The following is a 16,494-nucleotide window of genomic DNA, read 5'->3' as shown; positions in this document are numbered from 1 at the left end:
TTTGTTTAGCCTCATGGCAGGACAGGTGCGCGGTGTATGGGAACACACTCAATTAGTCAGACCCTGCCCTTTTCTTTTGTGTGTCGTATCGCATTCCCACCTTCATTCATCAAGACCAACTGCCAAATCTGTCGAATCCTGTTCCTCTGTTATGCTGACCCGATGACGAAGGAGAAGGTAGGTTTGCTGCTCAGCTGGTGGAACAGGAACCACGGCACTCCCTCAGCAGCCCCATGCGGCAGGTGCTGCCTGGCAATTTCAGAGCCACAACGCTGCTGAAGAGAGGTGGAGCGTCACATCAGCGCAGGTAGCAGTGCCAGCCTCTGAAATGGCTGACAGTGGCCCCTGCCACCAAAGCCTTGGCACTTTGGTGACGTGCTCCATCCTACGTGCACAGAACAGCTGGCAAAAGGCACAGAGGAGCATCCACTCCCACTGGAACCAAATTTAAGCAGCTTGTTACTGCCGTAATATGCCCCAACCTGAAGTAAAATCCAGCTAGGTAGCTCAGGTCTGAAGGAATTTAAACGAGATAGATATAAATCTAAGTCAGATTTTTGACTCCACTGTGGATTTAAACAAATGCCCCAAAGTCAGTTTTCCCTAAATGCAGTTGCATTTTCTGGAAGGGTTGAACTGAGCGATGCCTCGGAGGCAGGGAGAGAATGTTACAGTTGGCACTCTAATTAAATCGAAGCCTAACGTGCATTACAGGAACTGTTCTCCAGCATAAAAAGGTTTAGAGAAAAAGTGTAACGATAAATGTTCTCTGGTCCAACACTTTGATTTGGCTTATTCATACCAAGCTGGAGATACAAGTACAAAATACCCGTCTCTCCCTGCACAATTGGAATTTGTTTAACAAAACCTGTAAAGGAATAGGACAGCTCTCCACCAGCTACAGCAAGTAGAAAATAAAATTGAAAAGTAAAAGAATCTACAACTTAACAGAAACACTAGTTTTTCATTATGAATTTTTAACCCCAGCAGCAAGTGTTACTTCTAATCGCTTCCAGGTAAATGATGCTTGAAGCGTACTTATTACTGGTGGAGGTGTGGCTGACAAGTGAGACTTGAGTGCATAGAGGAAAAAAATACTGCTAAACCGTCACAAAAAGACTAGCAAAGTACTCTGTTCATCTGATCTGTAGTACTTGGAAGAGAAACTCTCCCCGTGGTTAATCAAACTGCAATTGCCAAGTGGTTTAAGAGAAAATGCTGGCCGTAGTTGCCCTTTTTAATAGATTTTTTTGAAGCTTTGGGGCATTTTTTGCCCTCAAAGGGCAAGACAGTTTATCAAATACACAATAAGAACCACTTTCCCTCCATTATGTACATTATATACAGTTGAGTGTTCAGTTCCTTCATTCTCTTTTCCTTGTAAATGGGACTCTTCATTTTCCATCACGACTGAGTAATGCCTTCAGCGAAATACCCATCCAGCTCCTGGCAGTAACGGAGCCTCAGCAGCAACCTCAGGTAACTTCACGTGTGAAAAAGAAAGAACTTCTGGTTTCAGTTTATCCCACTTAAACCATTTCACAACTAGCTAAGGCTAATTTTTTTTTAAAATGCAGTTTTAAAGTTTTGAAAGTCCATTTTTTCCTTGTCTGTCCATTTTTGAAGACAAGGTCACACAGTATCAAGTCTCTCTTTTGAGCTCTTCGTCTCCGCTGGCTGGATTTTTGTGGTGTCTTGCCGAGGTAATCCATAGAAGTAAATAGAAATACACACCAGGAAAGCACCCACAGAAAAGGTAGTAGCTGAAAGGGAACAAACAGTTCAAAATAAACACCTTTGTAAAAGAAACCACCTTCAGAAGACTGAGCTACATAAATGATGATGATGTCTGACAGACAGTCTTAACATTACTCAAAAGTAAACAGGACAACAAGCTGTTCTTAATTCACAGAATCTAAAATCATACTCTGTCACTGAAAACTCCTGAGCATTTACAATCCCCACAGCATTTCAGCTAGTTTCATATCACAAAAATGTGCTGACGGTCAGAAAATCAAGTGTGAAACACCTTCTGCAGTTCCAGATGCGCTCTGACAGGCCTATGTTACAAAAAACCTAAGGTAAAGACACAGTGGATGTGATAGCATAGCCTGTGATAGCACACTTTGTTTGCCTTTTCAAATTTAGACACACTTGAGAAATACTATTAGCGAGGCTTTCACAGAAAGATCAGCAGTCCAGGTTTGATTTGTGTCAAACAGCAGGAAACCATTCAGCCCAGGTGAGTTTTTAAAACCAGTTGGTTTTCATCACTTGATTTAAGGCCCTCTTTTTCAGCTTGTGATGGTTTTCTTCTTATGCAAACCTCTGTTAAGTTTCACCTCACTACACCAAATCAGAACCATTATACCATACCAACTCTCAATTACGATTATGGTGGAAAAGTCAAAAACCATAGCAAAGGACTGAGCAGGAGTTATTGAATACTTTATCAGATACATGGCTGATCAGGGAGAAAATCCTTCGTGGCTGTAGGACACAGCCCACAGCAGTTTGCTATTTCCTCTCAGAAGTATTCACCCGGTCGCTGCGGGATGCGCTCTCGTGCATCGCTGGGCACAGCGAGCGGGAAGGCAGCAGCAGGTATAGCCTAACAGGAGGTGGTGAAGCCCTTGCAGAAATAGGTGAGGAATTAATTTGGCACTGGCTGCACTAAAACCGGCAAGAAAGGGTAACTTACCGACAGCTCTCTCAGATAAACAGCTCTATCAATTTGCAGCCTGAACTGCATTAGGAAGTGATTCGTGAGCAGAGCTGTGTAAATTAGTAAGCTGTTTAAACAGCTTACTGATTAAGTAAAAGAAAAAGAACCTTTCCCTGTGAAGTTACAGGATGCCTCTAAAAGACCAAATCATGAATGCCTGTGAAAGCAGAGGATCGTCGGGTACCTTACGGAACACAACATACGTTATACGTTAATGCACAGCGCTCCTGGAGAAGACTAAGTTAAAACCAGGAACATTCAAAGGAGGCACGAGTGATTGCCTTGGTGTACAGTCTGCTAACAAGGACAGAAACCTGCACCTACAGTCAACTCAGACGGCGAAAAGGCACTTACTTAACTGGAGGCCAAAGAGGATGACCGATGCCACAGTAGAAAGAACAATGGCTGCTGCTGCAGAAAAGCCTTTCATAATGTTATCCGTGTACTTCACGACAACAGACGTGTAGAGGCCGCCTACGCTGGCGAGAACTGGAAAGCAGACAGCACGTGTCTGTTAGTAAAGGTGCAGTAGGTTATTCTTTAGAGCCATGCATTTTACCCCACTCCTTGTTTGGGCTACATCATCCTGATTGGTGATTTAACACAGTATCTATCAAAGTGGCACGTCTACAAAGGCATCTAGTAGATCAGTTATGACTCATTTAAAGATGCTCTACCTGCTGCTCAGTTATTTGGACTACTCTTTCAGCACAATTTTAAGTTGAATAAACTAATAATTTTCAAGAAAACAGTATTAAAAAAACACTTACAGTAAGCAACAGTGGCTCAGACTGAATTTGTAGGCTCACACAACCAGTTACACCAAAAGTTAAAAAAAGCGAAACAACGTAACATGACCATAAAACCACGAGATACTTACAGATGACAAACCAGACGTAGTGTGTATAGCCGTAGAAAAACCCTTTCTCGAGCACCTGGGCTCCATCTGACACGTACACACCAAATAAAGTCACCGCAATCCCCGATAAGTACATCTGAATATTCCTCACCCACAAGGATGTATCTGAACTCTTTAATACCTTCTCAAAATAAACTCCTAAAAAAAGAAAAAAAAGTTTTTTTATAAGATGAACAAGGCATCAACTTTAGTGATTCCCAGCTCATGGTGTTCTAAAACCAGACGAGACTACTGGAATCCTCTCATCTTACAGAACTGTACACTTCACATAAGTTCCCAATGCAGAAATCCCAACAACACATCCTGTTAATGTAAGTCTTCTGGGGCAGAATCATTTTAAGGTGTACATAACATCAAAAATAGATTCTGTTTCTCTTTACAGTCGTTTCAGTTGTTGATGAGCTTCACTGTTAAACTATTCCTCATTTCTGTTTAGTTTTCCCAGACTTCTGATACCAACACAGTTTCTCCTGTGCAATTTACACCAGAAAAAAAGCATTTCACCTTGGCACCTGCTGTTTTATCCCCAGGACACTATTTATGCATTTCGGTACGGTGCAGAATGATTTGTTCCTCCATCAGGATAATTAGCAGGGAAAAAAAAAAAAACACATGAAGAAAACAAAACAAAATCAAATAACAGCAACAAAATCCAGCCTCCCACAAAAGGGGAACTTTGTTACCTCAGTACAGGGACTGAGAATTCCTTTGGAAACCTTGAGTTCAGAGCGCAGACATGTTCTGAAATCACAGCTTCAAAGATTACAAAAGCGAACCAAAACCTATGCTTTCCGCTAATTGAAACTGCAAACTGTTTTTGAGGAAAACGAATTCATGCTAATCTAAAGCTCTTTTTCACGGTGCCACGCTGACCAGCATGTTTTACCCTTACATCCTGCATTACTGAAATTCCACATCTACTTTTTCGTGACTCAGGAGGTGTATGTCAGACTCAACGGCCTCTGTTTGACAAGGCCACCACTAGCTGCCTCTAACTACTGCTCCCAGGGCTCTGCTCATATCTGGAATTTCCTCTGCAGTTCAAAACAGAGACGTTTCACAGGATTAGGACATCTCATCCATTTGTGTGAGAAGAGTTGTGTGACCACACTTCCTGGCATGAGTGCTACTGATTAAATGTTTATTGCTCATTAACGTTGCCCAAGATCCTTCATAAGATAAGGGAAAGGTACACGAAGTGACAAAGCACAGCGAAAAGACCTATGGGTTAGACACCCTAGACATCCATTCTTCCTCCTGAAATGACTGAGTTAACTCTTTTACTCATGAAAAATGCAATTTATAATTTATAATACAGTATAGTGAGTACGTATGGTGAATCAATTACCTAGAGGACACGTTTATATTTCAGGTGTTTAAATTATAAAAGCAAACAAGGGAATACGATATTGTTTTATATGAAAACTATTTTAAAAGTTTAATCAACAATATAAATGAAAAACTAGTCTTGTTAATGACTGTAGTGCTTAAAAGAACCCACAACAGCCTATCTCGAGCTTTGTGCCCGCTGAGAAGACCCACAGAGCACAAGCAGATATAATCAATTTACCAGAAACTTGGCTGAGCATGACCCATATTTATAAACTATTTATAAACTAAGAAAACAGAAAGTAGGCCAATGACATGATGCTGTCAGTTCTGAAAATGCATAAAAATCACTATGCTAGGCAAGATGTAGGAAAGAATGTGTACTGTTTAGGGGAAATTATTCTTTAGTAATGTTTCAAGTCACAAGGGCTCTGCCATTATGTATTTGTCTAAAACACTTTTATAAGCATTGTTGTGCCCCCAAACCTTTGCAAATTATCACAGGATAAGGAGTTTGAAGAAAGCTTTTTTCCATTTCTGAGGTCCAAAAAGTTACGTGTTCTTGTCCTTTGCTGAATAATATAAAACATTTAATATGGTCAGTCCAGAAATTGAAGGTTTAATGCCAAAAATAACTTATTCATATTGTGGATGGGGGAAGGAAGTAGAAAGAGGAAAGGAGTCTGAATAGGACTTATGTTTTCAACATGTAAAGCCCCAAGGGCACAAGGAGCTGTGTGGATGAAATCCTCTGTCTTCCCAGCTGCCTCAAAGCTACGGCTGTCAGCGAGGAATCACTGGGAGGAAACACCCCAACTGCAATCCCTTTTGCTGCAGAAGAAAGCCGTATGGGTCTCTGAATCCTCTAGAGCAGCCCTCACCAGCCCTTTAAAAGGTCAGAATTTGCAGGGGCAGAGCTATCCACCCACATCATGAGAGCATTAGGAGGCTCTGAAGGCTTCACTGTGAGTGCTGTACGTTGTCTCATGGCTTGGGAGCATCTATGGACATCAGTAAGTTTTGAACCTTCCAGGAAAAGTTGCTTGAGATCTACAAAGTCTTATTTACTGTTTCCAATTCAAAATGCCCATTTCAGTGGAAAGACACCAAACAAGAACCTAACCCTCCTCCTTTTCCCACCTACTAGCTAGAACAGTTTCCACGAGTAACAAGCAAGTGTGCACAGCACAAGATGATTGTACAGCACCAGAGGTCAGTGATAACACCTTTTCTTACAGAGGGAGAGGGAAGAATCCAATTTACAGCCAGGAAAATATGCTCTTGTGAGCCAAATTTCAAATAAAGTAGTAATTGCATTTCCTTACTTCTTAGCACCAGCTCATTTGTCCTCCAATCCTGGTCTCCTCCTCCGGAAGCCAGAGAAAAACTACTCTTGAGAGGAAATGCTGCTTGAAACTAACGTAACATAACAAAAGCATCACACAGCTCATCGAGGCTTCCTGCTACTCAGCTTCCTTTCTCCCATACTAACTGAGATGCAGGGGGAGACTGACCACCTATGACTACGGCAGTGTGTATTTTGGGGCTGAGCTGCCACAAGAATTAGGTGAGAAGCTCAGTTCCCCTTTAAAAAAAAAGGCAAATTTTTCATTCGATCACCATAACAGAGCTATTCACTGTAAAATCAACTTATAAAATTGAGGGACGTGAATTAGTTGCACTGACCGAGTCATTATGGAGGTTCCCTTCACATTATTCTAAGCATTTGAAAGGCTCTTCCACTTGCAAAACAGCCTTCCACGTTGCATCACATAAAACCAACAGTACGTGCTCCTAGCCATTTGTTTTTACAACTGGAGCAATCATGTCACGAATCTGGTTTATAATTACTGCAAGCATAAGGTAATTACAGGCAGAGGGGATAAAGTCCTCATTTATCTTCTAATCAACGAAGATAGCTAACGAATAGCACAGAATTGAACAGTTCAGTTGGCAGGGCACTAACTACACAGACCAGCACGTCCCACCGCCTGACCACTGCAGGGCTAACCAAGAGTTACAGCGCATTAACGAGGGCGTTGTCCAAGTGCCCCTTGAGCACTGACAGGCCTGGGGCATCAGCCACCCCGCTGGGAAGCCTGTTCCGGTGTTTGACCGCCCTGATGGTAACAAAATGTTTCCTAATGTCCGGTCTGAACCTCCCCTGGCGCAGCTTTGTGCCGCTCCCACGTGTCCCATCAATGTGAAGTGCAGGTCATGCAGATGATGCCATTCCCAGCGTCCTATCAGCGCAGAAGGTACGTAACAGAGAACTTTCTGTTTTAAACGCCGTGAAATATCAGTCATTTTGGTATGAACTGCATGTGGAAATAATACTTTACCTGCGAATCCTGAACATAATACAGCGACAGCAATCGCTCCAAACCCTAGCCATGGATTCTGCTCCACCTGCAACATCGACCATTGTGTTAAAAAGGATACAACACGGCAGCAATTTACAAAAACCCATCCCAGAGCTATTTCATTAAGTACATCACAAGTGTTAGCATTTCATTACAGTACAGATTTGATTTGCTAGAGCTGCCCTGCAGATTAGCTCGGCGTAGTCGTGACAAGTTAACCGTGGCGTTTCATTTTCCACGTGTATTTTTACAACCCCCGTGGTGCTCGGAGGCACGGTTACGTGGCTGTGCCCAGGCTGCACAACTGCACGCACTGCCCTTCCCACTAAGGCTGACGACCAGCAGCTGAGACCTGAGAAACAGAAGACACTTGTTTCTGCCTAGAAGGGGATTAGGTCACCGTCTCTGTCGGGTGTGTTTAAATGACACACCCCCGCACAAGGCACTGCAGTTTCACTCCTAATTCCACGAGGGCTTCGATCCCAGGTTCCCTGCTCCAGCAGTTACAGCGCTGCCAGGGCCAAGTGCTGGCAACAATACGTTACTCAGATACTCCCCTGATGGTGCCTTGCCATCAGAGCGACTGAGACCTCTACAGTAATTGATACTGATTGTGGCAATCGGTAAAATTGCCAAACAAGCAAGACTGGAGCAATGCTGCAAGCCTGTCTGCACTGGTATACAACCAATCCGAACACAAACGATCGAGCCAGTGTTTGTGTTGTAGATGAGGTGGTCGGAAAGAGGAAATGGATACTGCTGGGCGGAAGCTATGAGTTACTACCTTAATTCCAAGATGCTGTGAAGTGAAATATAAAGTATAAGGCAGTTTATTCCTCGAGAAATGGCAAAATGGAAACTCTTACCTGTACTTTGGTAGCCTGAGCAGGCTCCCACTGCACGAGCGTAACACCACCACACAGCATGAAGACCGAGAACCACTGCAGTTTGCTAAGGGTACGCTTTAGCATTAGGACTGTACACAGAGCTGTGCAGGGGATCTTCAACTGGTACGTCACCTAAAGACGAGAATATGTGCTCGTACAAATTCCTCCAAAACAAGCAAACAGAAAATTCAACTACAGAGCGACAAATGAAATTTTATATTTGTCGATTCCCTACAGAACCTGGGGGCGTTGTACCATTTCCAGTGCCAACCACGTGAACTGGAAATGACTGGCAACGAGCAGGTCAGCTCAGAAAAACAACACTACAGCAGCGTGTGCCTTGAACGTAACAAAGCATCGCTCGGCTTTTAACACTACTCCGCGCTGGGCAAACAGAGAGCTAACATGCACGCCTCGTGAAACTGTGAAGAGAAATATATTTGCAGATCAGTTACTTACAAAAACGGGCATTACCTGGTAGACTGCTGCATCCAAGTTGCTAAGAGCCACGAAAGCCATATTGTTTTGGAGAGCATACACCAAAGATGGAACACTTAATTTTAGCAATTCCTTGGGACTTCCAAATACATTTTCTTTTAGAGATGTTATTAGCCTTGCCAGACTTCCAGATTCTCTGCAAAATAAAGTAGTAATGTAACTGGGGACCGCCCTGAGCTGATATTTGGAAGCAGAAAACAAATCAACAAATCTGTTGGGATGGCTGAAAAATTGTTCTTAGTAATCACCTTACCTTCTGCTCATTATAGGAGAAAATTAGTGGGAAAAATCAGTGATGTTATCAACAAGTAGGAACCCCCAAACGTGAAGACAACGTTCTGGAATCAGGAGGTTAAATGAATTAATGCATAACGACTTCAACAACAACAATGAACACTGTAAATGGTGGAATAAGTGTCCAAGTATGCAGGCAGTGGGTCAGAAGGGTGTCCCCCCTTTTTGTAGGGGCTATTAATATTTGTGTGTGATGGCAACTGCCTGTGATTTTCCACATCCACTTTAAAACGGACCTCACAGTACAGCCAAAAAGAAGATTGTACCCTTGCACTCTGCTAAATCTGAAGCAGCTGCCATTCCTCAGCCAGCCTTGGGCTCCTCTTCTGGCTTATGCAGAGGGAGAAGCCAGACCTGCACCAGGACACGCGAATTGCTCAGGCAGGACGTGTGCTGGCTCCCCATTGCCTTGCACCTTCACAAGCCTCCTTCATGCAATTACAGCGTGCGCGAGAGCCGGCGATGGAAACGTGTCACTTCTTGCTGCTGCCCCCTTCTAGGGCTCGTTCCTCAGCTGATTAAAAGGTGGCCTCTGCACCATGGGTTCTCCCTTGTTATTCACACACCACTATGACTTTTCTTGCTTCCTTGTTGCTGCTGCTCAGGCCCTCCAGCCCCCGTCCCAGCTGTTCCCAGGTACCACATTGCCCCTTTCCATTCTCCTCTCATTGGCCATGGACAAACACCAACACCCAAAATCACTCCCGTCCCCTCCCAGCTATGCCACAAGCCTCTCGACTTGCATGCTTGTACTGTTCTTAAATTTAACGCTCCTTTTGCTTCCCTTGCACACCCATACAAACAAAAGGCTCACATCCCCTGCAGCGCCCCATGAAATCAACTTCCCACGTTTCACCCACATCCCAAATCCTTTCTTCCTACAAACGTACATCATCTACCTGCCCCGAACTCCTACTATGCAAAATTAGCACCCTCTCTGTCCCAGGCTCCTTCATCAACCACCTCACTCCTGCATATTCTCCATTCTTGATGAACCCCCGACTCTGCTCCAGGTTCTTAAAATTTGCCTCTTCAAAGATTTACGAGCTCTATCCTCCAAAAATCCTTTTAAGTTTCCCTCCTCCCTGCCTGGCACCAAGGCTATACCTCCTTTTAAGTGAGAGCTAGGCTGGAGCAGTCGTTATGCAGGCAGCTACAAGGGATTCTTTTGTCATTTTCCTGGAACGGCGCAGCTGCAAAGGACAGTGTTGGGGCCATACAGTTTCTGAAGAGAGGTGAGCGTGATTTCCTGCACTCCCACTGCACAAGCGAGGTCACTTGCAAGCTCTTTCCAAACTTTCGGGGAAACTTTGTGTGGGACAGACTTGCTGACACTGAGCACATCACAGAGCTGTCTTTTGCAAGACGTGTCTGGCCATGGGACAACCACCGATACAAAAATTGACAGACAAGCAGCACTTAAAGTTTGTAGAACAAGGAGGGGGAAGAGTTCATGCCAGTGCACTACGACTAATTGCACGAAGCATTATGAGTCACTGACATTATAGGCAAAGTTGTCGGTTTATTTATTCTGCAAAGAACTTATTTTCCAAAGAACGTTTATTGCCTGGCATTGGGAGATAAGATGCAGAAGAAAACTCTGAGCACCCGGTAATAACCCAGGTACAGCTGTACTAAAGTGCTGCTCTTCCAGATCTCAAGATTGTAAATATAATTAGCACTTATAGAGAGAGCTCTACTCTGTGATACTAAGAAGTCAGAAGATATCATATAGTAATGGCTTCTATCTGTCAATACTAAGGTAGGCTGTTGAACAAGAAATTAATACTTAGACTATACCTGCTTCTGTCCCAAAAGACGCTCAGTGACTTAGCTGATCGCATGTCCAAACTGACATCAGAGCAGCAGGAGCTGCTGGTGCCCACTCTGATTCAGGCATGGCGTTCAGCAGTGAAGAGTAACAGCTGCCCAGTGGGCAGCACTTTCACTTCAGCTTTTGAGAAGAAGATGTACCATACGGTAGTTCATCTTTGGGGGGGTTCGCTTTCCGAAGCACATACTTATCAGGAATCTCTAACTGAAAGCTGAAGTCAGTACAAAGGGCACGTCTATGCGGAGAAGAATTTAAGAAAAAGCTTCTGTGTATAGCTTATACTGCAAAATAAGCTGCCCAGACATACACAGCAAAATAAGTAAGAAAATAAAAAAAAACATTTAGCTTGAATTCAGCATTCTTGATGTTTATCTACATTTGACTTAAAATCTACATTTGACTTAAAAATATATTCTGTTTCTACATTGGTCTGAACAGTTGATGGATACCAATAAGAATCAGTTCTGCAACTCATTTGTTAAAAAAGCCAAAGTTAAAACTGGAGTTTGCAAACGAACTTTTCTTTACCCATTGCTAAGAAATTATGTACCATCTAAGAATCTGGATGTCGTAATTGCCAAATGGCGAGCTGGACTTCAAATAAATATGAGAAGTTGAGTCTTTTCCCGTAACAGTACGGCTGAATAAATAATTACACAGCTTCAACTATTGTAACCTTCCTTTTGGAAAGGAAATCTTCTGGCATTCATTCACTCATTCAATATGCTTTGCAGGGGAAACCCAAAAGGCAAACACAATGAAGGCGTAACAGAAGAATGTGCAAGAAAACAAATTCTGCAGCCGGAACAGCCCGAGTGTCATACTTCAGTATCCTGTATGTTGTAGTAATCGGTACTGGCTGCTTCAAAAAGAAAAGGTAGTGAAACGTATCCAACCGTAGTGAACAAATGATTGTATTTTATTTTTTAACAGGCTATTAAGCTACAAAGGCACCTTGCCTTGGCAGGATAGAAGTCTAAAACTGGAGGAAGCCGTCAGGCAGACGCTGCAGGAAAACCACGCTGGAACTCGCACTGTTTGCTGTATTCATAAGTGATCTAAAATGGAAGATTACTAGGATAGTGGCAAAATGTGCTGATTATACTGAATTATATGTGGTGTCCGAAAGAAAACTTTCAGTCGTTGCTGAAAGGGTCCCTCACTACACCCAGCAGAACTCACCAGGTCTTCTGCCACCTGAGAAACAGCTCAGTTATCCGGGCAGCAAAGGACGGCCTCCAGACCCACCAGCACGTGAGACATCCTACCCAAAAGGAGTGAGCAAGGCCTGATGAATGCTGTCTGGTGGTGCCCATCTCTCTCCCTTAACTATGGAGAAAACAACTCCTTAAGTTTTTTAAAAGCTGACCGGATCAGAATAGATATTTTAACCTTCAAAAAGCTCAGCAGATAAGATCAATCCCATTTTAAGTGGCAAACAAAACTCAATTGTCAAAAAAAGTGAAATAACCATAGGAGATGACAACCCCAAAAGAGAGCAACCATCTCTAAACTAGTTCTAGGCACTTGGGAAGAGGATGCGAACAGCTTTCCAGCACGTCAGCTCGAGGCTCAGCTGTGCTCAGAGAAAAGAGCTGTCAGGGATCCTTAGGAGAGGAACTGACACCCAGCCAGGTGCTTTCTGCACCGTTACCTCTCAGCATAATGCCACAGCACGTTCACACCTTGAATGCTGCATGCAGCTCTGGATCCTGTTTCACAAGGAATGCAGTAATACTGGGAAAGCTGTTGAGAAGGGCACTAGGATGATCTCAGAAAAAAATTAGATAAGACTCCTGGCTTAGGAAAGAAATGAGTGGTGAAAAAAAAAAAAAAAAGGATCTGCAGAGATGTGAAAACAAGAGTGGTAAATACGAAGAGGGAAAGGTTATTCATGATGTTTTTCAATACACGATGACAGAATACAGTGAAATTGCTAAGGAAAGTGTTCATAAAAGAAGCACTTTTTCCATATATACTGTGTAATTATATTGCAGAACTCATTTCACAGGCACAACAGGGACTAACAATTCAAAAGGAACCTGCACAGTCTTGCAGAGGGCAGAATCATTAGGAGCTACAGCCACAGTACACACGCAGCCTCCAGGCTGGGAAACCATGAGCATCTGCCACCAAGCAAGGGAAGGGGAGCCTGTGCTTGCCCTCTTGCTTCTAAGCATCCACTGCTGACTACTGGCAAGGGCCAGGTGGCAGGTTACACAGATTTTTGGCAGTGCGGGGATGTCCTAAAAAACTCCTGAGACAAAAGTAACTGCCTTTTTAATTATTTCAGTCAGAAAAGACCATTTGCAATTCCAAGGAAACACAGTGTTACAGACCCACCGCTTACCCTGCTGGAACTACACCCCTCTGGTAGGCTATGGGCAGTCTTGGTCCCACAAATTTGAGAAGTTACCAAATCCCACCCACAGACCCTTCACTGTTCAGAAACATGGGCTGCTGACGTCTCCAGAAAGCAAACTGGGTCAAGATCTGCGCTTTCCACAACCTTGTGAGAACCACAGCGCCATTTTTAATGAAAGTTAAACAGAAGGCTGGTTGCCACAGTGGCCCTACAAATTCAAATACTGGCTCATTTCTAAAGCAACTAAACCACCATTTTGATGTTAAGAAGAAAAGATCTGATAAAAAAGAAAAAGAGGCACACCATGTGACTTCACAGTCCTCTAGCACAAAACAGACGGCCTTCTGATGTATAAAAAGCCACAGAGACACACAGATCCTGAAAGAACAAATTCTACCAAAACAGCAAGAACTGGGCTTTGGCAGAATCCAGAGAATAAAGGCCCTTCCAAAGAAGGGTGTAGCACAGGGAAACCGAGAGGTAAGACAGCAGATTGACAGCCTCACTACTTCTTCAGATGCTCACGCCTGGATTTGAATTACAGTTCTTGGTGGCAAAGTGGGATTACAGAAATTCTCATGGTTACCAGAGGGTCTCAGCTTTGACTCCCTGGGATACTGGAGACAGCAAAATGTCTTTCCATAACATTGTTTGGGAAAATTTACATGTAGGAACATTACAATTGTATATAACTCGGCTCAGTCAGGCTTTCACCTACGCCAATACTCTAAAAGACTCAAAACGCTGTAGATAACCCATGCTGACACTTTGAGCCTATTCCAAGGCATATGAATACAGAAAATATGCAGAAAGGACACACCTGAATATCGAGCTGTTTACAAAGTAATTTCAGCTGAGGACTCACAAGCTCTAACCCGCACTAAAACGGCTCTTCTGCAGTCTGCGTACCCAGCCACGCCCTCACACCTATCTGCACTTCAGTAACTGAGAGCGTGAGGTTAAAAGTGGGGATTCATTTCCAAAATGTTGATTAGCATTCCCATACTTACTTAGCCAAGATGCCCACACTCAAGAATAACTTCATAACTTCGGTGATGCACACGGCTGTAGTAGAAAAGTAGAGTTCTGTCTGCACTGTCCTCGTGTACCGCAGCGCTACTGTGTATGTTGCAGCAACCAGGGTCATCACAGTGAGGCAGTACAACTTGAACAGTAAGCTGACATTTTCTGAAAGAAAACAAAGATATCAACTTAGCATGCCCTTCACTTTAATTTAAGAACTGAAACAGGGTGTCCTACAGCCACAGAACCGTGCCAAAGGCTACTGCGGCAGCGTACAATAATTTCAGCACTGTGAAATGTTTCATATAAAAAGTCTAAGATAAATCTTAAAGTCTCTTCTCAAAAAAGACTGTACAAAAGCTCCAGATCTTTGACAAAAAGCCATCCTCTCGCCCTAATAGCAATCCTTTGTTCTAGAAAAACTACCCATACACTAATATTTGTCTTTCTGTGCTTTCCTACCCTTAAGGTGACAGTATGTGCTTGCTCTGGAACGGCAGCCTGTCCTCTCCACATACTACACTGAAGTCTGGCACGAAGAGCACTGGCAGTCTAGTAGGAACAAAGAGAGGGGAAGTGTTCAGTACCAGCAAGGCAGGGAATCCATCTTGCAAATCTTAATAAATAAGGCAGCATTTTTCTCAGCCTTATTTTCCAGCAAAGTTAGTATGAGATGTTTGCTCAGAACAGTGACTTCACACAAAGGGCTTTCTTGAAAAATTATTCACTGTAGAAAGGTTATGTCTATTTGAGTAAATTGAACCATACAAGGACTACCTATCATCCGTGTAGCCCCTGCATCTTCTCTACTCCTACCACTGTTGCAATTCTGGTAATGGTTCTGGCCTGGACCGATGCTATTCTGCACAGTTTGGGAGCTGGCTTGTCCCAGGACTAGTGGCAGTAAAATATCCTTGTTACATACGGCACCCGATGGGTGCACGCTGGTCTTTCTGCAGCATCTTTTGGGGCATCATCCGTCATGTTCTGAATGTATCAGTTAAGCTGCGTTTCTTTAGGATAAGTTTATGTTCCTTTGCTGATTAGGAGATGAGCTAACAGATGAGCTCCGGGCAGTTTTGTAATAACTTTGTTCATTTAATATGGGAATTAATTGCTGAATCCAGTGCAAGCGATGTTTTGGTTCATTTTTCTTTCCAGCCAGCGCTGCCTTCTCTTGCATAACGCTACTGCAAGGTATGGTTAATACCTCCTGCTCCTCTAATCACATAAATTAGTGCTTCCTTACAGATAACATCTCACCCACGTCAGTAACCACGTTTAAAAGGCAGAGCCAATTAGTTTTTGGAGTAACGACGCTTAGAAGTGACTTGCAGCTGTCAGATGGTTTAAAATTAAGTTAGACTTGTGTTAGGGGAGGGGGGCAGGGGGAATTTCAGGGCATAACTGGGAGGTAAAATTAACCCAGCCCAGCTTTATTTAAATCAGGTGAATCGAGGAAACAGATATAGACATGTATGTAACAAAAACGTGCTTCCTAGCAGTGGTTGTTAGCACCACAGCAGCATTAGTGCAACTGTGGGGATTTACATTTTTTAAGCCTGTAAGATGTTAAGTCAAAGCAGTGCTATATAAAATTAAATTTTTGCCTATGACAACCACTCATAAAAAGGGAAGAGCTGCGTGCCCCCACTCAGCAAAGGGCCCCCAAAGGTCAGCCCCCGCCCCAAAATGGCAGCCCCCGGGGGTCCCCAAGATGGCGGCCCGCCTCCACCCGCCTCAGGCGCCCTCACAGCTCCCCCTCCCCACACGACCTCACCCCCACCCCCCTCTCCCCCCCGCGCCCGCGGTGGTCGCGCCCGCCGCCGCGCCCCCTCTCCGCCAGCCGGACGCGCCCACCGCAGCGGGAGCGGGGGGGAGCGCAGGCGGCGGGGGCGGGCTGGGGCTGCCCCCCCCCCACGTCCCGTCCCGTCCCGTCCCGTCCCGTCCCCGAGCCGCGCTCACCCCTCGCAGCCGACATGGTGCCGGTCCCATCGCACCATAGAGAGCGCAGAGCCGGCCTAGAGCGCCCCGCGCCCCGCTTCCGTGTTTCACCATCGAGTCGGAGCAGCGCCTCGCCCTGAGCGTCCTCCCGGAGAGGGCGGGAGGAGCGGTGGCGGGGGGGGGTTCCCGGCTCGTTGGCCGCTTTGGTGCCTTAAATGATAAAATAAATAAACGAAAAGCGCCGTAGCAGGCACCCGCCTCGAGCACGGTGGTGGGAAGAGTGTGAAGCGTGTCGGGGGAGGCAGCGCTAGGC

General features: G+C 44.4%; 2 protein-coding genes across 7 annotated transcripts in view; one reads left to right on the top strand and one right to left on the bottom strand.

The window, feature by feature from the left end:
- Window positions 1–16,494, top strand: part of RARS2 (arginyl-tRNA synthetase 2, mitochondrial) — a 55,563-nt gene that overhangs the window by 37,573 nt on the left and 1,496 nt on the right. The window contains exon 21 of one of the 5 annotated variants that reach the window (XM_040553803.1): window positions 14,707–15,897. The exons of 1 other annotated variant lie outside the window; for it this stretch is intronic. The gene's annotated coding sequence lies outside the window, so the exon portion shown is untranslated. Of the gene's footprint in view, window positions 1–114; window positions 1,494–2,148; window positions 3,115–14,706; window positions 15,898–16,494 lie in introns of those variants that run through there. 3 more of the 5 variants (XM_040553807.1, XM_040553804.1, XM_040553805.1) reach the window with 3 other exon arrangements.
- SLC35A1 (solute carrier family 35 member A1) lies at window positions 1,205–16,345 on the bottom strand. 2 transcript variants are annotated; one of them, XM_040553809.1, is made up of 8 exons: window positions 16,203–16,345; window positions 14,225–14,402; window positions 8,698–8,857; window positions 8,203–8,355; window positions 7,316–7,382; window positions 3,606–3,782; window positions 3,080–3,214; window positions 1,205–1,763 (listed from the first exon to the last, which is right to left on the bottom strand). In XM_040553809.1, exons 1-8 carry the CDS (start codon window positions 16,216–16,218, stop codon window positions 1,633–1,635), a joined length of 1,017 nt encoding a protein of 338 aa, XP_040409743.1. In that variant the 5' UTR covers window positions 16,219–16,345; the 3' UTR covers window positions 1,205–1,632. The 2 variants fall into 2 exon arrangements, with proteins under 2 accessions (XP_040409743.1, XP_040409744.1); XM_040553810.1 differs by lacking the exon at window positions 16,203–16,345 and adding an exon at window positions 14,700–14,798.

Source organism: Cygnus olor, chromosome 3 (genome assembly GCF_009769625.2).
Source record: "Cygnus olor isolate bCygOlo1 chromosome 3, bCygOlo1.pri.v2, whole genome shotgun sequence".
NCBI classification, from domain to species: domain Eukaryota; kingdom Metazoa; phylum Chordata; class Aves; order Anseriformes; family Anatidae; genus Cygnus; species Cygnus olor.
This window is presented reverse-complemented; position numbering and strand designations above follow the sequence as displayed.

Excerpts from the sequence above, each read along its gene's own strand:
- SLC35A1 (XM_040553809.1), bottom strand. Across the intron at positions 8,858-14,224 it reads AGTGTGGGCATCTTGGCTAA|AGAATCTGGAAGTCTGGCAA; the intron begins GTAAGTATGGGA and ends TTTATTTTGCAG. Across the intron at positions 3,215-3,605 it reads CTACGTCTGGTTTGTCATCT|TTCTCGCCAGCGTAGGCGGC; the intron begins GTAAGTATCTCG and ends TCTGCTTTCCAG.